This window comes from Cherax quadricarinatus, chromosome 57 (genome assembly GCF_038502225.1).
Source record: "Cherax quadricarinatus isolate ZL_2023a chromosome 57, ASM3850222v1, whole genome shotgun sequence".
In the NCBI taxonomy this organism is placed as follows: Eukaryota; Metazoa; Arthropoda; class Malacostraca; order Decapoda; family Parastacidae; genus Cherax; species Cherax quadricarinatus.
This window is the reverse complement of record NC_091348.1, coordinates 1,476,368-1,497,979: the sequence shown is the minus strand read 5'-3', so window position 1 is coordinate 1,497,979 and position 21,612 is coordinate 1,476,368. Positions and strand designations below refer to the sequence as shown.

General features: G+C 41.1%; 1 protein-coding gene across 1 annotated transcript in view; it reads right to left on the bottom strand.

Annotated features, from left to right (window-relative positions):
* Positions 1–21,612, bottom strand: part of LOC128693520 (uncharacterized) — a 273,150-nt gene that overhangs the window by 63,945 nt on the left and 187,593 nt on the right. Inside the window, exons 4-5 of the mRNA XM_053783235.2 lie at positions 16,427–16,599; positions 5,026–5,407 (exon numbers count right to left, since the gene is read on the bottom strand). Of these exons, the coding sequence (XP_053639210.2) occupies positions 5,026–5,407; positions 16,427–16,599 (555 nt within the window). The remainder of the gene's footprint in view (positions 1–5,025; positions 5,408–16,426; positions 16,600–21,612) is intronic.

Here is a 21,612-nt window from a genome sequence, read left to right as displayed (position 1 = left end):
CCCTCTATACTAGATAGAATGTTTAGGGTGACTTCTGTGTGTGAATTACTAGTAACCTGTAACATAATGATATTTGTTATTTATGCACAAAAGTATAATTTTAATTTAAGTAAATACCAGGTAAATACAAATTCAGTGTGTAAGTATTCGATATGAGATGATAGCATCACGCAGTAGCTGCAGATTTGTTGGCTGCATATTCGTACTGCGAATCTGTCATTGTACCACATTCCAAAGGTTTACGCCAAATTCTGACCCTCTCATTTGCACTTCGCACGAGTAACCGCTATTCGCCAGGCCAGACGACGTTTTTCCTGTCTTCAGCTGTCCACTTTTGGTGAGTCTGTGCTAACTGTAGCTTAGCCAGCATAAGTAAAATCCTGTTTAGACTTCTGCTGCTAACCCACCCACTTCAGCATTCGATGTGTTGTGCGTTCAGAAATGCTCTTCTGCATTCCAGTAATGTAACGCTTGGTTAATTGAGTTACTGATGAATTAGACACACATGCAACACTTGCGTATCTTTACTGAGGAAACGTTTCGCCACACAGTGGCTTCATCAGTTCTATAGAAAGAAGAATGATGAAGATCAGAAGGAGTTTGAGGTAATCAGTCCCTTAGCCTGGAGTCGATGAAATCAGTCCCTCACTTTTTTTAAGATTGATGGAATGATTACATCGACTCCCAGCTAAGGGACTGATTACCTCAAACTCCTTCTGATCTTCATCTTTCTACTTTGTATAGGACTGATGAAGCCAATGCGTCCCTGAACGTTTCCTCAGTAAAGATACCAAAGTGTTGCATATGTTTCTAATTCATCAACTCGTCAGTTCTCTGAGCCATTTATCTATATATCTGAGTTACTGTCGCTTTCCTCTCAGCTTGACCCAGTCTGGTCAATCTCTTCTGATCTCTCTCATTAACAAGGCGTTCTTGAACCACAGAACTGCCGCTCATTGAATGTTTTGTATTGTAACACCGTTTTATGTAAACTCTAGTAATAGTTATGCGTGAAAATCCCTGATCAGCAGTATCTGAGATACGCAAATCATCCCATCTGGCACCAACAATCATTCCATAATCAGAGTTACTCAGATCACATATCTTCCCCATTCTGATGTTCGGTCTGATCACCAACTGAACCTCATGACCATGTCTGCATGTTTCATGCCATTGAAATGATGCCACGTTATTGGCTGATTAGATATTTGCATTAGCGAGTAAGTGTGGAGAAATACCTATTAAAGTACCCATTTAAGTTGCCAGCTAGTCTTACTGCCTGTAGTTTTATACACGTTTGTTAGTCGTGTCTTATAATGGCATTACTCATATCTATGAGTAGTTTCAGTGTTTGTAGTCACCAACAGTTTGACTGGTCATAAGCCTGACTTTGATTAGCATTTGGAAGATTGAATCACTATCTCTTCCCCACAGGTTGAGCGCCTATTGCAACACAGTACACAACATACACTTTAAGTGTTATAACCACAGTGTTAAACTTAAAGCTGCCTGTCTCTTCCTGACATCAGGTCAGGGTATCACTGTGTGATGACAGACGGGTTGTATAAATCTTACTCTGATAAAACTAATAAGGTGTATTTATAACTATTAGTAACGTTGGCAAAAAAGAGCTTATCAGAGTGTTCTAGCTGCCCAGACAACTATTGTTCCGAGTAGGGAAATTAGATCTAACAAAAATGATCCCAAATGGATGAACAATAGATTAAAACATCTCACTGGTCAAAAGAGAGGCATATATAGGCGTATCAAAAGAGGGGTTGGGCAGTTAAGAAATCAATATATTCAGTTAAAGAGAGAAATAAAGAAAGGAATAAGAAAAGCAAAAAGGGATTATGAGGCTAAGGTCGCAAGGGATTCAAAGACTAACTAAAAGGGTTCTTTCAGGTATACAGAAGTAAGATTAGGGACAAGATTGACCCACTTAAGAGTAACTCTGGTCAGATCACTGACAGCGATAAGGAAATGTATGAAATTCTCAATACTTACTTCCTCTCAGTTTTCACCCAGGAAAATACTAGCGATATTCCTGAAATAAGAGATTATGTAGAACAGGATGATAATAAACTATGTACGATTGCGGTAACTAGTGACATGGTCCTCAGACAAATAGAGAAACTAAAACCTAACAAATCCCCAGGCCCTGATGAACTGTTTGCAAGGGTGTTAAAGGAATGTAAAGAGGAACTTAGCATACCTTTGGCTAATCTTTTTTACATATCACTACAAACTGGCATAGCGCCTGATAAGTGGAAAATGACAAATGTAATACTTATTTACAAGGCAGGTGACAGGTCCTTGGCTTCGAACTATAGACCAATAAGCCTTACCTCCATAGTGGGAAAATTTATGGAATTAATAATTGCCGAAGCAATTCGTAGCCATCTTGACAGGCACAGATTAATGAATCTCAACACGGTTTTACAAAGGGGCGTTTCTGTCTTACGAATTTACTAACTTTCTTCACTAAGGTGTTTGAGGAGGTAGATCATGGTAATGAATATGATATTGTGTATATGGACTTCAGTAAGGCTTTCGATAGAGTTCCACATCAGAGGCTATTGAGGAAATTTAAGGCACACGGAATAGGAGAAATTTTTTCCTGGGTAGAGGCATGGCTGACAAATAGGCAGCAGAGAGTTTGCATAAATGTGGAGAAATCAGAATGGGGCACGTCACAAGCGGTGTTCCTCAGGGGTCAGTGTTGGGCCCCTTGTTGTTCACAATTTACATAAACGACATAGATAAGGGAATAAACAGCGACATAAGCAAATTTTGCTGATGAGACCAAAATAGGCCGTCCAATTCATTCTAATGAGGACACTAGAGCACTCCAGGATGATTTGAATAGACTGATGCAATGGTCGGAGAAGTGGCAGATGCAGTTTAATATTGACAAATGCAAAGTTCTAAATGTTGGACAGTTAAATAACCATGCGACATGTAAACTAAATAATGTAGATCTTAATGCTACTGATTGCGAAAAGGATTTAGGAGTTCTGGTTAGCAGTAATCTAAAACCAAGACAACAGTGCATTAGCGTTCGCAATAAAGCTAACAGAATTCTTGGCTTCATATCTAGAAGTATAAATAATACAAGTCCTCAGGTTGTTCTTCAACTCTATATATCCTTGGTTAGGCCTCATTTAGACTATGCTGCTCAGTTCTGGTCACCGTATTACAGAATGGATATAAATGCTCTGGAAAACGTACAGAGGAGGATGACAAAGATGATCCCATGTGTCAGAAATCTTCCATATGAGGATAGACTGAGGGCCTTGAATCTGCCCTCTCTCGAAAGGCGAAGAATTAGGGGGAATATGATTGAGGTGTATAAACGGAAAACAGGAATAAATAAAGGGGATGTAAATAGCGTGCTGAAAATTTTCAGCCAAGACTGGACTCTCAGCAATGGTTTCAAGTTGGAAAATTTCAGATTCAGGAAGGATATAGGAAAGCACTGGTTTGGTAATAGAGTTGTGGATGAGTGGAACAAACTCCCGAGTACAGCTATTCAAGCTAAAACTTTGTGTAGTTTTAAAAATAGGTTAGATAAATACATGAGTGGGTGTGGGTGGGTGTGAGTTGGACCTGACTAGCTTGTGCTGCTGGGTCTGATGCCGTGCTCCATCCTTGAGTGGAGGTGACCAGACTGGGTGGGTCATTGGGCTAATCCGGGGGGTCATTGGTCTAATGCGGGGGGACAACATGGAGCTGCTCCGCATGGGTCAGTAGGCCTTTTGCAGTGATACTTCTTTCTTATGTTCTTAAGTAGTGACAAAGATAATAAAATTATCTTAGATAGTGGCAAGAGTGACATAGATAACTGTAGTGAAGGTAACTGAGCAACAGAGGCACAGATGATGATAATGCAGATAATGATATAGGTGGTCATGGATGAATGGTTCTAATAATCCTAATAGTTGTCATGGTAGAGTTGTCCTAGTTGAGTGATGATACATATAATGGTGGTCATGGTAGAGTTGTCCTAGTTGAGTGGTGATATCATATTGTCCTAGTTGATGGTGATACATATAATGGTGGTCATGGTAGAGTTGTCCTAGTTGAGTGATGTGATGGTAGAGTTGTCATATAATGGTGGTCATGGTAGAGTTGTCCTAGTTGAGTGATGATACATATAATGGTGAGTTGTCCTAGTTGAGTGGTGATACATATAATGGTGGTCATGGTAGAGTTGTCCTAGTTGAGTGGTGATACATATAATGGTGGTCATGGTAGAGTTGTCCTAGTTGAGTGGTGATACATATAATGGTGGTCATGGTAGAGTTGTCCTAGTTGAGTGGTGATACATATAATGGTGGTCATGGTAGAGTTGTCCTAGTTGAGTGGTGATACATATAATGGTGGTCATGGTAGAGTTGTCCTAGTTGAGTGGTGATACATATAATGGTGGTCATGGTAGAGTTGTCCTAGTTGAGTGGTGATACATATAATGGTGGTCATGGTAGAATGATATCGTACAATTCTGGTTGGGGAAGGCAAAGAGGTGACTAATATAACTGATAATGGTGATGAAGGTGGTGACCCAGCTGGTGGTGATTGGTGTTAATGCAAATGATTGTGGTCATGGTAAAATAGTGTTGATACACTTGACGGTGTCAGGGTAGTGGTGGTGGTTATACAGTTGATGGTGATTATGGTAGACTGGTATTGACACAATTGTGGTCGTAGTAGAGTAGTGGTCTCGATAAATTTAATAGTGGTCATGGTACAGTGGTGTTGATGCTATTGATGGTGGTCATGGTAGAGGGCATTTGATATAACTAATAGTAATCATGATAAAGGTGTGATGGTGATAAAATTAATGGTGGTTATGGTAGCGTTGATTCAGAGTACATAGGAGAGACAGGGGACTTGGAGGTTCACACCATTTATATTAAGAACAATCATGTAATATCTAGGAAGTGTTAATTTCCCAGAGAGAGTGAAGGCACTCAACATTACCTCAAGTGCCACTTGGCACAGACAAATACAAGTGTCACTCACCTTGATCAGAGAAAGGCGGCCAAGCAGGGTCCCCGTTGGGGAGGTTCCGGGGGATGGCGAGGGGCGGGGAGTGGGGCAGGGCTTGACACGCCTGGTCACTTGTTGGGGCCCCCAGCCCGAGAACTCGGTCCTTGGGCGGCCGGGGCGGCTTGTACCATCTTGTCGTGTCAAGGTCCACACACACCTGTAGAGAGGCTGCAGGGGTCGGTGGTGATTCTGAGGTCGGTAGTGGTTCTGGGGTCGGTGGTGGTTCTGAGGTCGGTGGTGGTTCTGGGGTCTGTGGTGGTTCTGGGATCAGCGGGGACGCTGTTGTTAAGTGTGTGCAGAATGCAGCATTGGCTGGGGTCAGTAGCGGTGCTAGGGTCAGTGGGGAAGCTGGAGTCTGCGAAGTTGGACAGTGTTAGTAAGGTCTGCAGTATGGGTTGGGGTCAATGGTGGTGGGTGAAGTCAGAAGAGATATTGCTAGTCGGTGGATTAGTAGTCACAGTTATGACATGAAATATTGGTATGTTGCATTTCGCAACCACTACTTTACGTATTCATGGATTGTAATGATACGCTAGACTCGAGGATGGGCTCCTCAGCTGACCAAATGATATGCAGATTTCATACCTGACGCTATCGGGAAAATGCTGTCATCCAAAGACGCATTCATTCGATGCCAAGTATGACAAAATACCAAGATTAAGATTTTGCCACCGAAGTGGCTAGTTTATTGTGCACCCCGTATCCATCCTGTGGACGGTAGCACAGGAGCATATGGATATACTAAAGGCCCCAAAAGGGTTAACAGGTGTACACATGGATTTATATCTACATATCTGCAGTTTACTTATCTGTTACGATCAAATTTTGGAAATTTGCTTAGTGTATCTGGTATCTTATTTTCATTAATAAGATGTCTTGACATATCACATAGGTTATTATACTGTCTATCTCTGTATTCCTCAATAAGTGGACAATTAAGCACATAGTGTTCAAGACAGTGACCATATGCCTGATCACATAATTTGCATTAGTTTGATCATCATCTGTGTGTCTCCCAAACTGCCAGAAGTACTTGTAACCAAGCCTAAGCCTGGCCACTACAACATCAGTCAGTACTTGTAACCAAGCCTAAGCCTGGCCACTACAACATCAGTCAGTACTTGTAACCAAGCCTAAGCCTGGCCACTACAACATCAGTCAGTCTGCTCACATTGCAAGTTGCTCCATAAACATACTTACCTACGTTGATGTTATCATAGTGGGTTATAGATCTACTCAGGCTTCTAACTGCATTCCTATAACAATCATTTTCAAAATACCAACAACTACTAGATTATGGTATTTACCAGACCTCCGACCAAATAAATTCATACAAATTTGTAACTCTTCTGAATATTTTGTTTATGAATTTGGACTCCTGGACTAAACAGTTTCTCCTCGAGTCTAAATCTGTTTATTATTGAATTAACAACAATTACTTTTTATTTAATTAACCAAATATACTTATTACAGAATTAAACAGATCAATTTAGTGTTGAATTAGTTCCGGTGTCAGTAACATCTGGCGACTTGTAAGCGCTGTATACTAATCCACCAGTGACTTGTGTGGGCCGCAGAAAACAATGTGAAGTTCAATGACGAGAAATTTCAATTACTTGAGGAAATTAAAACCGTATCTGAGTATAAAACAAATTTCACCCACATAGTAGAGTGGAAAACTAATGTGAAGAATCTGGAAGTGATAATGCCAGAGGATCTCACTTTCAAAGATTACAAAAATATATCTACCACATGTGCTAAAAACATGATAGTATGGATAATGGGAAGCTTCAAAACTAGGGCTCCCAAGCCCATGATGGTTCTTTTCAAATTGCTTGTTCTCTCTAGGCTGGAATATTGCTGTACACTAACGGCCCCTTTCTAGACAGGCGAAACTGCTGACCTGGAAAATATACAGAAAAACTTCAAGGCACACATAAGTACGATAAAGCACCTAAATTACTGGGAATAGTTGAAGTTCCTTGATTAGTAGTCCCTGGAATGTAGGCTAAAAAAGATACAAGATAATATGCAGTTGGAAAATCCTAGAGGGATTAGTTCCTAATTTGCACACAAAAATCACTCCCTACAAAAGCAAAAGACTCAGAAGATGCAACACCCCCCTCCCACAATGAAAAGCAGGGGCGACACGAGTACGCTATGAGACTACACAGTAAGTGTCAGGGTCCCAAGACTGTTCAACTACCTACCAGTATACATAAGGGGGATTATCAATAGAACCCTGGGTGTCTTCAAAAAGGCACTGGACATGCACCTAAAGTCAGTACCTGACCACCCAGGCTGTTGTTCGTACGTCAGTTTGCGTGTGACCAGCAGTAACAGCCTGGGTCCTCAGACCCTGATCCACCACGAGGCCTAGTCACAGACTGAGCTGCGGGGGCGTTGACCCCATGTGGCATGCTAAGTACGTTACATTTTATTCAGCATATGTCTCACTCCCATATGCACTGCCTCCTGACAACCAAACCAGGTGCTAAGGATTGAATGATCACTATGGGCCCTGTCCTTATATCAGTACCTAGGTTCATTGACCAGTCACAGACAAGCCTACCAAAGATGTGAAGCAACGTGTCTGGGGAAAATTTCTCCAGGACGGGGGTATCAGCCCCCTTCAGCCCGTTTCAGCCCTGAGGGGCCCAGCCTTCTCAGAAGGGGCAAGGCATCTTGTTTACTGCTACATCAAGTAATTACCAGCAGATGTTTAACCAGCGTGTACCAGTTACATGGTCAAGTGGCTCTTTGCAAGAGACCACTGTTGCAAGTGTGTAGTTTAAATAAGGTACAATCAATCTCTTACCTTAGCAGGAGAATTAAGGAAAATCCTGTACCTACTTTATTGCCATGTTAAAGATGTACATTGTTGTCTATGCTTAAGACAGCAAGAATCAAGCATTCTGCATTGCTTCCTGGTGGAAGTTTGGCAAGGAAGGGAAATGTGCTAGGTCAGCTTTTCCTTTATGTGCTAGGGGCATTGCGGTGGCGTAGGAGGCTGTGAGGTTAGATTGCTTTTGACCCTGCTGGGGGATACATTGATGCTGGGATAACCAACAAAGAACACTGATCCACGCATTTTTGTGCGTAAAAGTATCTCAAAGACCATATCAAGACACATAGAAGTGTGATCAGCTTCTTTAGTGACATTATGGTGAACAAATCTTGATGAACAGTGTAACAACGAGTGTTGCGATCCTAACAGTGTGTGTGTGCAACATTCTTCACAGAACACGTCTGCTTCAATCAAGACAATGGATAACCGGGTGCAACTACGGGTCAGCTACAAATACCCAGGTGCGTTTAATATACATGATAGGGGTAGGTCGGCTGCACAGCGGATATCATTTTATGTTTATTAATGTACCAATACCCAGTGGAACACGGACTTTTTAATCCACACATGTGAGTATTCTAGTCAGCTGACCCATAAATTATTTTCCAGCCCGTGAGGTAGTGCATACGACAGCTTCTCAAGACATCGCCTACAGGGACAGCTGTGTAGACGCAAGCTGTCTTTCAAGATGAGTCCCCCTACAGTCCACTATTTAATCTTTGACTTAGCTTGTAGCATTATCCTCAACATGGTTCACTTGTGACGCGCGAAGTGACAGACTTGTCTGGGTTGCTGGTCATACACGGTGCATTCTCTGGGTCTTGCCGCCTTGTTCACCGTGTTGTACACTTACTACTACATTGCTGTACATATTGTACATAGTATACATTATTGTAAATAAGAGCGTGTTGATTTTTGGTGAAGGAAAATACAAGTCATTTATTGATGTTTAGCTTTGATTGCTCGACTCTCATCCCATTACAACCAGGTATGCAGGCCATATTTAGTGAATGTAAGTAGGTTCAGTGAATGTAAGTAGGTTCAGTGAATGTAGGGAGGCACAGTGAATGTAGGGAGGCACAGTGAATGTATAAAGGCACAGTGAAAGTATAAAGGCACAGTGAAAGTATAGAGGCACAGTGAAAGTATAAAGGCACAGTGAAAGTATAAAGGCACAGTGAAAGTATAGAGGCACAGTGAAAGTATAAAGGCACAGTGAAAGTATAAAGGCACAGTGAAAGTATAGAGGCACAGTGAAAGTATAAAGGCACAGTGAAAGTATAAAGGCACAGTGAAAGTATAGAGGCACAGTGAAAGTATAAAGGCACAGTGAAAGTGTAGAGGCACAGTGAAAGTATAGAGGCACAATGAAAGTATAGAGGCTCAATGAAAGTACAGACGCACAGTGAAAGTATAAAGGCATAGTAAAAGTTTAGATGCACAGTGAAAGTATAGAGGCACAGTGAAAGCATAAAGGCACAGTGAAAGTACAAAGACACAGTGAAAGTATAAAGGCACAGTGAAAGTACAAAGACACAGTGAAAGTATAAAGACACAGTGAAAGTATAAAGGCTGTGAAAGTATAAAGGCAGTGAAATTATAGAGGCACAGTGAAAGTATAGAAGCAAAGTGAAGGCAGAGATGCACAGTGAAAGTATAGAGGCATTTTGTAGACAAGGATGAAGAATTACAGGCAATTATGAAGAATTAACGAAGAATTACATGAAATTATGAAGAATTACAGGCAATTATGAAGAATTAATGAAGAATTACAGGCAATTATAAATTTGCCTGTAATCTTTTTACAGGCTTCTGTTCAAAAAAATGACCATAACAAAACCTTCTCCTTCACAAAGAACAAAATAGGAAAAGAATCCAATACTTTCAAAGAAACTAAAGATATTTGTTTTTTACGCAGTGAAAAGCCGTTTATCTGATGTAAAATGAAGATAAAGTTCAAAGGCTTATGAATCACTTACCGACAAGTATTTGTTGTTCTTAGGGGAATCAGTTAACTTAAAAGGAAAACGCTTTCAAAATGTCATCTAGTAGCTGAATATATTGCCGAGAGAGACGGATGAAGAGATTGTAAGAAGTATATGGAGACAGTAATGGAAGAAATATGCCCTGACAGAACTACGTGTACCGGGAATGTGCTTTTATCTGTGTTTACCGTAGTAGAAAAAAAAAACAATGGTTATAAATGACCATAATTTTTAAAGAGGTGGACCGGTAAGCCAGTGGAAGGCCTCGGTCAGATGACCAAAAGCTCCAAAGGCGGGTCATCATCTGACTAAGACCCGCGTCAGGAAACATTTGTCCTGTTTCCTGACGAACCTAACCTAACCTAACCTAACCGTAGTAGAAGAGGGTGAAAGGACTGGAGTGCGCACTAAGGAAGAAGATTTTGTTGCCTTATTTAAAAAAAATGGATACACGCAGGTTGTTTTAGTGAAAAAAATTAGTACATAAGATAAACCATACGACGGGCGGAATTGAACCCGCGGTCAGAGAGTCTCAATGCTCCAGACCGTCGCGTTAGCCACGAGTTTTGAGACACTCTCACCGCGGGTTCAATCCCGCCCGTGGTATGGTTTGTTTGCAATCGTGTTATTACGATTTCGTGAGTCATGTACATAAGATATGTTGCATATATGAGGTAATAAATCTCTCACCTTGATCTGGGAGATTTCATTATATCACAAAGCAATCAATAAGTATTCAGTAGCTACGAAATTTTAAGTTTCGTTCTAGTTAAGCTGGAGATGATCCTAGATGAGAATTACCATCTTTATGCATTATCTTCCTCACCCGAGTGGAGGGAAGAAGGTTCTACTTGGTCGTCCAGAGAAAAAAGGAAAGACAAGAGTATATGCCTGAAGACACAGAGAGCGAGAGCGAGAGCGAGAGAGAGAGAGAGAGAGAGAGAGAGAGAGAGAGAGAGAGAGAGAGAGAGAGAGAGAGCGAGAGAGAGAGAGAGAGAGAGAGAGAGAGAGAGAGAGAGTGTATGCTTCTGGTAAATTGTATCTCTTAGCAAGCAGTTCCTGCACCAAAGGTGGGTATCATCCGTCATACCCACCTTATATAACAGCAACAACTATACTACTAATAAAAATAGCTTCCAGACAGGTCCTCTAGCCCGTCATCCAACCAGACTGCCACCTCTGAATCCCTTGCAAAGAAAAGATAGGAAAGAGGAGGGAGTGATGAGTTTTTTTTTTTTAAGAAAATACTTAACGTTAAAACAAAGATTTTCGGTAAAACAGGTTTGTAAAACATTGCAGAATTAAAAGATTTTTCATGTATGAATGTAATGTTAAAATAACATAGAATGACTATAGTATGCATAAGCGGGTGCCATCTCTGAATACATTACTTTTTGAGAGTACTCTCGCTTGCGCTACACCAGACAAACCTGGTTAAGAGAGTGATATCGCTTAATGATTATCAGAGGTATAGGCGCAGGCATATTATGGAAGACTCGTAGTGGCATGTCCACCAAATTTCGCTTTCCGCAAATTAATATTCGCTCTAAATACAGGATTGTTGGGGATAAAATATTGCTATAAAAGGTTTCTCTTGTTCTTTTCTTAGAAATTCTTTAACGGACGTCATGGAGCAGCTGCTTTTCCCGTTTTAATAAAGATCATTTTTAATGTTAAACTGTAGCTCTAGGGGTTTATAAATTACTAAGCTGAGAGGTAAAACACTCAGAATGTTTGCACGAGGCTTGCTAACCTGGAATACAGACGCACTCACATTTCTTTATTTTTCTATGATGATGCGACATCCAGTTCCCATACGTACAACTGTCATGATCTGAGTAATATAACTTAACATGGCAACATTTAGTTTATTTATTTTTTAATTTAAACACTGTTAGGCAACAGTCAGGCGGTTAAATATGAGAGGTAAGAAGCTGAAAGTAAACTTATTTAAAATCAGTAATAAGGCTAGAGTGTCGGAGGTATGGGTGGTGGTGGTGCAGTTTAAGGTATCGCAGTAACTAACGGGAAAAAAAACTATGAAAAAGGTGAAACAATTATCGTGGATCTCCACGTGTCAGCGGGAATCTAAACGGATGTTGAATAATTTATTTCCAGGTTTCAAATGGAACCAGCCGATTAAGGGAGGAGATCATGAGAGGTCGGTAACTAAAAGTCTCAATTCATTTAAAATTTTACTAAGAAAAAAAAATCTTTAATGGAAACTCTTTTTCCGTTAGTTAATAAAAATTAGTAATTGCAAAAGCGATGAAGTTATGCCAAAATGATTATAGGAAGCCTATAAGTTTATTTAATGAACGGTTTTTGCACAAAATACTTCCCATTGCCCCCCCCTCCCCCTTAAATGAAAAGATAAAAGAACTGGCATATTCTACTTGTACCCATAAAATACCGACAGGTTGTTAGGTAAGCCACATATGCAACAGTTAGGTATCTTTATTTCGAAACGTTTCGCCTACACAGGCTTCTTCAGTCGAGTACAGAAAAGTTGATAGAAGCAGAAGATACTTGAAGACGATGTAATCAGTCCATCACCCTTAAAGTTTTGAGGTGGTCAGTCCTCAAAACTTTAAGGGTGATGGACTGATTACATCGTCTTCAAGTATCTACTGCTTCTATCAACTTTTCTGTACTCGACTGAAGAAGCCTACTGTGTAGGCGAAACGTTTCGAAATAAAGATACCTAACTGTTGCATATGTGGCTTACCTAACGTACCCATAAAGTTGTAAAAAACATATAGTGAGTATATTGTTGAATCAGATGTTTCATTAAACATTGAAAAAGGTGGAAATATAAACACTTAAGCAGTATAATGTGATCCTTTATTGACAACGTTTCGCCCACGCAGTGGGATCTATCAAGTCACAAACAGATCTACGATATTCCCAAGTCGAGACTTTACAATGTTGACGTTTTTGGTAAAGCATCATAACGGGTGTGACAATGGTGCCACATGATATTATAATAATGCTGCAAATAATATAAATTCTAGTTCATTTGTTCTTATTCAATTAGGCTTTGTACAGTACCTCAATGCAGAATTTGTTACAATATAGCAAAATTAACTTTTTCATTGGAAATAAATGGTATAAAATACCGACACAGTGGAAATATAAACACATAAGAATATAATGTGACCCTTTATTGACAACGTTTCGCCCACCTAGCGGGATTTATCAAGTCACAAACAGATCTACCTGGGTAAAAGATATGTAAGTATTTATAGAAGAATGCTGGGTCAGGTGGATAATGTGATAAATGGAGAATGCTGCATGTGACAGTCTTCCTAGTTGGGGAGCTTTAAAATGAGATTGGATAAGTATACGAGTAGACCTTTTGCAGTGTTCCTCCATTTTTATGTTCTTATGTGGGCTAGCAATGAAGTTTCTTGGCAAGTGGTTCAGCTATGTTATACAAGCCGTTGTTCTGGTTGAAGTTGTTGGATATACAGATAAGTGATGATTCCAGGATTCTTCGGTATCGAGTGTTGTCTTCTCTGGTGATAAGTCTTGCGTTTCTGTAGCTGATTAATGGTTGTGTGAATTTCGGTGTTGAACACAGGCCTTCCTTGGATCGTCAGATCTGCCTGCGTACTGGGGTTCTGAAATAAGTGTTTGGAGGTCTCTGGATGTTTCGCCGATGTATAACTTGCTGCAGTCATTACAAGGGATTGTGTATACCTCTGCAGTGCAGAACATTGAAGTTTGTCCTGTCTATTACTGCTAATGTCCTTGATAGTGGTGGATCTGGAGGTAGATACTTGCCAGACACGTTTTCAACATCTTTTCCAATACCTCATTCCATGTATCTACCTCCACGTCCACCACCATCAAGGACATTACCAGTAATAGATAGGACAAGTTTCAATCTACTGCAGAGGTATACACAATCCCTTGTAATGACTGCAGCAATTTATACGTCAGCGAAACATCCAGAGATCTCCAAACACGTATTTCAGAACACCAGTACGCAGGCAGATCTGACGATCCAAGGAATGCCTGTGTTCAACACCGAAATTCACACAACCATTAATCAGCTACAGAAACGTAAGACTTATCACCAGAGAAGACAACACTCGATACCGAAGAATCCTGGAATCATCACTTATCTGTATATCCAACAACTTCAACCAGAACAACGGCTTCTATAACATAGCTGAACCACTTGCCAAGAAACTTCTTCATTGCTATCCCACATAAGAATATAAAAATGGAGGAACACTGCAGAAGGTCTACTCATATACTTATCCAATCTCATTTTAAAGCTCCCCAACTAGGAAGACTGTCACATGCAGCATTCTCCATTTATCACATTATCCACCTGACCCAGCATTCTTCTATAAATACTTACATATCTTTTACCCAGGTAGATCTGTTTGTGACTTGATAAATCCCACTACGTGGGCGAAACGTTGTCAATAAAGGGTCACATTATACTGCTTATGTGTTTATATTTCCACTGTGTCGATATTTTATACCATTTATTTCCAATTCTAAAGCAAATTTTGCTATATTGTAACAAATTCTGCATTGAGGTACTGTACAAAGCCTAATTGAATAAGAACAAATGAATTAGAATTTATATTATTTGCAGCATTATTATAATATCATGTGGCACCATTGTCACACCCGTGATGATGCTTTACCAAAAACGTCAACACTGTAAAGTCTCGACTTGGGAATATCGTAGTGAAAAGACAAGTGCCTAAATGTTGCCAGAACTTCCCCCCTTTTCTTTAATCACCAAAATTTCAAATTTTTCTCATTTTCTTACTAAGGTAATGGAGCCAGTCTGAAAGACTCCTACTTAAGAGTCAGCACTTTTGTTTTCTTAGCCTCATATGGCTACGATAATTGGCTTTTTTTTTACTAAAGTTACTTAAAGTATGAAATAATATTTTACTAAGTGACAATATGAATAAATTCTCAGTTACATTAATGCTGCTTTATCGAAAATTCAATATATTTTGATAAAATGTACACTGAATTACTTTAAAGTTAATGTAATCTTGATTTACATTAAAATATTTTATGTATATTTTCTATCCATTATTAAATATTTTTACCAGAACTTTTGAACACTGTGATGGACGGAAATATTTGCCTACAAATACTGACATTACTTCTAGTATTAAGTTGAACCATAATGTCGTGCGTAAATAAAGATCTGCTTTGAACACAATGCATTTTTTTTATATCTAAATTACATTCCATGAAATTAGCGTAATCATAAATCGACTTTGTCAGGATCCTCACATTGTATCGTTATCACAATACTTCATAAATGAAATTCCTGACCATGAGTTTCTTCTAAATATAAAATAAGTATATATATTCTTGGCCCCTGTGGTTAGCCTACTCATGTGTGTTTGAGGTTAAGACTTAGTGACGAGTTGGGCTGTTTGCTTAATTTACAAATTCATATTATTTTTGTATAATTTCTAATTTTTGTATAATTTCTAATTTCTGTTTTTGATATATAAATTGGTAAACTTTATCAAAACTTTAGTCTTTGATAGTTTTAAATATTGCATGGCAGTATTCCATGATGTGGCAGTGTTGCTACTACAAGGGAAGTAGACCTATGGTACTCAACTACTGTGAGAGGAGAGCTGTACATATTCTCACGTGCAAATTCAAGGAATTAAATGATCCTGCACAAAGAGAGTGACCCGTTGATCTACATGTTATTTTAAAGGTTAAATTTAATTAAGGGTTGTTAAAAGTAATTCAGAGTAATCGTTCAATTTACATTTCTCGGACCAGTGAATTCAATACCAATAAGTCAGCTGTGTTGGCTGTCGAGGCCCACCATAGTGCCCTCGGCTACATCACCTCCACATGTCCTTACATATATAGTTTGCTGATTTCTCATCGTAGTGTCGGCTCCACTGAACAGGTCATAATTTCAGGGCAAAGACCAGTGTCAGGGCTATTTCCCTGGCGAATAACTAACAATATTATGCATGTCTTAGGTAACCTCTTTACGCTACTATAAATTACTTGAAGAACGTTTATTTAATTTAGGTAGAGCAGGATGTAATTTATAATTTACACAGTTGTACAGACAAGCCCCATAGTCTTTGCATTATCCAGGAAGCAACATGCCGAGGCTGGAACTGAGGTCGTTGACAGAGCTAATGTCGGCTGGTTGAAATCGTCTCAAGCAGTCTTTGAATATTCCTCTTCTATCTTAGTTTATTGCCACTGGGAATTAATAAAAACAAAAAGTACTGTTACGCCTCTAACGTCACTTATTTTCGAGACGGGAGTAGTCTATGTTATAAATGTGTACCACTTTAGTCGTGAGAGACAGGAGGAATGCAACTTCCAACTAAAGAACTTTCATTAAACTGCAGAATAAAATCATTGGTCTTAAGATCTTTCTATAAGGTTGCACGACTTCTGTAGGTATTATACATAGACAGGTAATGACTTGTATGTAAAGAATTCCATAATAGCAGAGAATCATTCCTTGTGAATGAATGGGCAAATATACCTTGAGAGTGGAGGGACATACCTTGACAGTGGAGGGCTCCTTGCAGACGGGAATAGCGTTAGCGGAGGGAAGGGCTGGGCAGGAGGCGGCGCTGGAGGGGTTGCTGGGGCTGCCGCAGATTTGCTTGTGGCCCTCCAGACTAATCGTCCCTCCCGGGTCCCCGGCTGGTGATGGCTTCGTCCAGTCTTCCGGGTCTGGGGCCAGGTCAAAGGTCATGTTAATCCTCGACTTTCCTTCCTGCAGCACTTGACATCTTTGGAGGGGAAGATGAGGGTGGGAGTAAGGGGTTTGTGTGGGGATCAAGAGTAGGGAGCTGGGAGTGTCAGGAGGGGATTGGAGGGTAAGGTTGAGGGGGGTTTCGGAAGTATTAGTGAGCGGGAAGGTGAGGGTAACGTGTGAGTAGTTAGACTGTTAGAAGAAGGCTGAAAAGGAGAAGGCTGAAAAGGGTTGTGTGGATGTGGCATGTGTGTGGGGAGGGGGAAGTGATGAGAGATGTTTGGGGTCCAAAGATGAAAGATATTGTGTGGGTACATGAGCTGAATGGTGGTAAAGATTTTATGTGGGGGAATTTGAACGGTGGGGGAGTTGAAGGGTGCGTATGTAAGGGTTAGGGATGTGTGTATGTTGGTGTTGCAGAGCATGTGTGAGAGAATGAAGAGTGTGTGTTGGAGCCAGGGGTATGTGGACGGGGTTTAAAAGTACCTGTAGAGGGGTAGAAGGTTTGTGTGTTAAGGAGTGAAGGGTGTGTGTTAAGGAGTGAAGGGTGTGTGTGTGTGTGTGTGTGTGTGTGTGTGTGTGTGTGTGTGTGTGTGTGTGTGTGTGTGTGTGTGTGAGTGAAAGTGTGTGTACTCACCTAGTTGCTGATGCCGGGGTCGAGTCACAGCTCCATGCCCTACCTCTTCACTGGCCGCTACTAGGTCACTCTTCCTGCTCCATGAGCATTATCATACCTCTTCTTAAAGCTATGTATCGATCCTGCGTCCACTACATCACTTCCCAGACTATTCCACTTCCTGACAACTCTATGATTGAAGAAACACTTCTTAACATTCCCTTGATTCATCTGTGTCTTCAACTTCCAACTGTGACCACTTGTTGCTGTGTCCCATCTCTGGAACATCCTGTCTTTGTCCACCTTGGCGATTCCTCAGTATTTTATACGTCGTTATCATATCCCCCCTATCACTCCTGTCCTCCAGTGTTGTCAGGTCGATTTCCCTTAACCTCTTTTCGTAGGACCTGCCCCTTAGCTCTGGGGCTAGTCTTGTTGCAAACCTTTGCACTTTCTCTAATATCCTTGCATGATTGGCTAGGTGTGGGTTTCAGACTGGTGCTGCATACTCCAATATAAGCCTAACGTACACGGTGTACAGAGTCCTGAACGATTCCTTATTGAGATGTCGGAATGCTTTTCTTAGGTTTTCTAGGCACCCGTATGCTGCAGCAGTTATTTGGTTGATGTGCACCCCAGGAGATGTGCCCGGTGTTATAGTCACCCCAAGAGCCTTTTCCTTGAGTGAGGTTTGTAGTCTCTGACCCCTTAGACTATACTCCTTTTCTTTACCCTTCCCCAATCTTCATGACTTTGCACTTGGTTTGGATGAACTCCAGAAGCCAGTTTCTGAACCAGGCCTCCAGCCTGTCCAGATCCCTTTGTAGTTCTGCCTGGTCCTCGTTCGACTGAATTCTTCTCATCAACTTCACGTCATCTGCAAACAGGGATATTTCTGAGTCTATTCCTTCCGTTATATCGTTCACATATACCAGAAGCAGCACCGGTCCTGAGGAGCCCCGCTCGTCACAGGTGCCCATTCCAACACCTCGTCACGTACCATGACTCGCTGTTGTCTTCCCGACAGGTATTCCCTGATCCATTGCAGTTCCTTCCCTGATCCATTGCAGTTCCTTCCCTGTTATCTCTGCCTGGTCCTCCAGCTTTTGCACTAATCTTTTGTGTGGAACTGTGTCAAACGTCTTCTTACAGTTCTCTCCTGTATGTTGATGATTCTTTCAGCTGTGGTTTCTCCTGCAGAATTCTTTTCCTCACTGTTTCTGTCTTGAGAATCAATTTGACCAGTCGATTTCTCCCCTTCAAGGACCCCCCTATTCTCTGAAAGTTTACTATCCCAGCCATGTCCTCCTCGCTTGTTTGATGTTTTCAACCCCTCGTTTCTCTTTCTGCTGTCTTTCATTGTATGTCCTCCCTTCACTTTCCTGAAGTCCATTAATAAAGACTGACCTCTCCCTCTCCTCCTCCCATTGCTTTTCCCCTCCGTTTGTACATAGCCATTCTCTCCCTTATTATTTCCTGTAACTCTTGCTGGCCTGGCCTTGGTATGTGTGTACTCACCTAGTTGTGGTTGCAGGGGTCGATTCATAGCTCCTGGCCCTGCCTCTTCACTGAACGCTACTAGGTCTCATCTCTCCCTGCTCCATGAGCTTTATCATACCTCGTCTTAAAGCTATGTATGGTCCTGTGTGTGTGTGTGTGTGTGTGTGTGTGTGTGTGTGTGTGTGTGTGTGTGTGTGTGTGTGCGCGAGAACTCGCCCAATTGTTGTTGTATGGGTCGATTCTATGCTCCAGACCCCACCTCTAATGATTTCACTCTTTCCTTGGTGAGTGAGCCCTGACATACCTAATCTTAATGCTATGAATGGATTCTGCCTCTACCATTTCACTGTCTAGCTCGTTCCATTTTCGAACCACTCTAAGCCTAAATAGGCATTTCCTAACATTGATGTGACTCGTCTATGCTTCACACTTCACACTTTCACCTGTAACCTAGTATACTTGAGACCAGCCTCTCCAACAGGCCCTCCCTGTTCACCCTTTTAATTCCTCTCTATATTTTATACGTCATAATCATATTATCCCTGGTTCTTCTGTCCCCTAACGTCTCCTCATAGGTCATACCCCTCAGCTCTGGGACTATTGTCGTTGCAATTTCCCCAGCCTCTTTATAATCTTAACCTGATGTAGGTTCCATAATGGCATTGCATACTCTAAGATGGCTCTGACTAATGTTGTGTACAAGGTCTTGAAGCCGTCTTGTTGATGTTTCCGAAACCTAACCTTAAATTTGCCAGTCTTGCGTTTGTTACAGCAGTTATTCGGTTTGTGTGTGCCTCAGGGAAAATGTTTGGTACTATGCTCACCCCGAGGTTCTTCTTTTTAAGGGAGATTTGCAGTCTTTATCCGCCGAGCTTGTATTCTATTTCCAGACGTCTTTGCCTTCCGATCTTCATAACTTTGCATTTGTTGGGGCCTAATTCCAGTAGCCACATATCAGACTAATCCTGCAGCTTCACCAGATCCATTCTGTCTTTCGTAGTCTATTATTGTTTGTATTCTCAAGAGGTCCACATCTGCAAACAGTTAGAATTCTGACTCGATTGTCTCTCTCATGTCGTTCACATACACAAGAAACAGTACTAGCCCGAGAAGTGACCCTTGTGGAACCTCACTCGTCACATTCGCTCATTCCAACATTTTTTCTCTAACAGTATCTCGTTAAATATTCTTCGATCCAGTGTAGTGCTCTTCCTGTAATTCTTGTTTGCTCTAGTACCTTTCATACCAGTCTCTTGTGGGGTATTGTAACGAATTTCTTCAATCCAAAAATAAACAGTCCACCCAACCCTCTTTCCGGCCTAACTTTCGTTACCTTGTCATAGAACTCGAGCAGGTTTGTAAGACAGGACTTACCATTGTGATGAATGGTTTGAAAAACCGACAAGTTGAAGATTGAGACACTTATGCAGCATATGGGAATCTTTATTCAGGAAACGTTTCGCCACACAGTGGCTTCATCAGTCCAATACAAAGAGGAAGGCGTAAGGAGATTAGGAGTATGAGGTAATCAGTCCCTCAGCCTGGAGTCGATGTGTTCAGTCCATCAATCTTGTAGAATGTACAGCATAGGGCCGTAGACATGGCTTATATACTGCAGTGAGGTGAGGTGAAGCAGACGGAGGCGGGGTCATAGTGGTACCATCCACTAGTCGAAGTAGGTCTTTGTCCAAAGGTTGAACAAGTGTTGAAGAATTCTTTGTAACAAGATCCCATGATGCTGCAGTGTCTGACAGTTGTGATGAATGGTTTGAAAAACCGACAAGTTGAAGATTGAGACACTTATGCAGCATATGGGAATCTTTATTCAGGAAACGTTTCGCCACACAGTGGCTTCATCAGTCCAATACATTCTACAAGATTGATGGACTGAACACATCGACTCCAGGCTGAGGGACTGATTACCTCATACTCCTAATCTCCTTACGCCTTCCTCTTTGTATTGGACTGATGAAGCCACTGTGTGGCGAAACGTTTCCTGAATAAAGATTCCCATATGCTGCATAAGTGTCTCAATCTTCAGGACTTACCATCTTTAAAGCCGTACTGGTTGTTTTTTTATGAATTCATTCCTCTCCAGGTGCTCCACTACTCTTCTGATAATTTTCTTCATAATCTGACATACTATGCATGTTAATGACACAGGTCTGTAATTCAATACCACCTGTCTGTTTCATTCTTTGAATACTGGAACTATATGAAACATGACAACTTCCAGACCTCTGGAAGCTATCCTGTTTTAATCGATTTGTTGAAGATCGCTATTTGTGGCTCTGCTCCCTCTCGCAGAACCCATGGAAAGATTTTGTCTGTTCCCATTGACTTCGAGGTATCTAGTTCGCTCATTATTTCCTTCACCTCTCCTCCAGTTGTCTGGATTGTGTCCGGTACTTGCTGGTGCACTCTCTTGCTCTTTGACTCTTTGGTAATGTTCCTGATTCTTCTGAGAATATCTGCATAAATCTTTTGTTCAACTCCTCACAAACTTCCTGGTCATGCCTAGTGATCTCCCCTCCTTCCTTCTTTAGCCTTCTTACATGATCCTTCTAAGCTGTATTCCTTACGATGTGGTTGTACATCAACTTTGGTTCAGATTTGGCTCTTGATGCTATGACAATTTCAAATTGCCGTTCAGCGTTTCTTCTTACCCACGCATATTCATTTCTGACTCATTTTTATTTTCCTATTCTCGGGCATTTACGCTTTCTATTTGTTTTTCAGCTTTGGCATCCCTGTACCTCTGGGTGAACTATGGGCTCATTCTGTTTTTGCCCATGCTTCTGCTTCTGGGTACGAATTTCTCCTTTGCCTCCCGGTACTTTCGAGCTGCATATTCCATCATATCGTTTTCTATCTT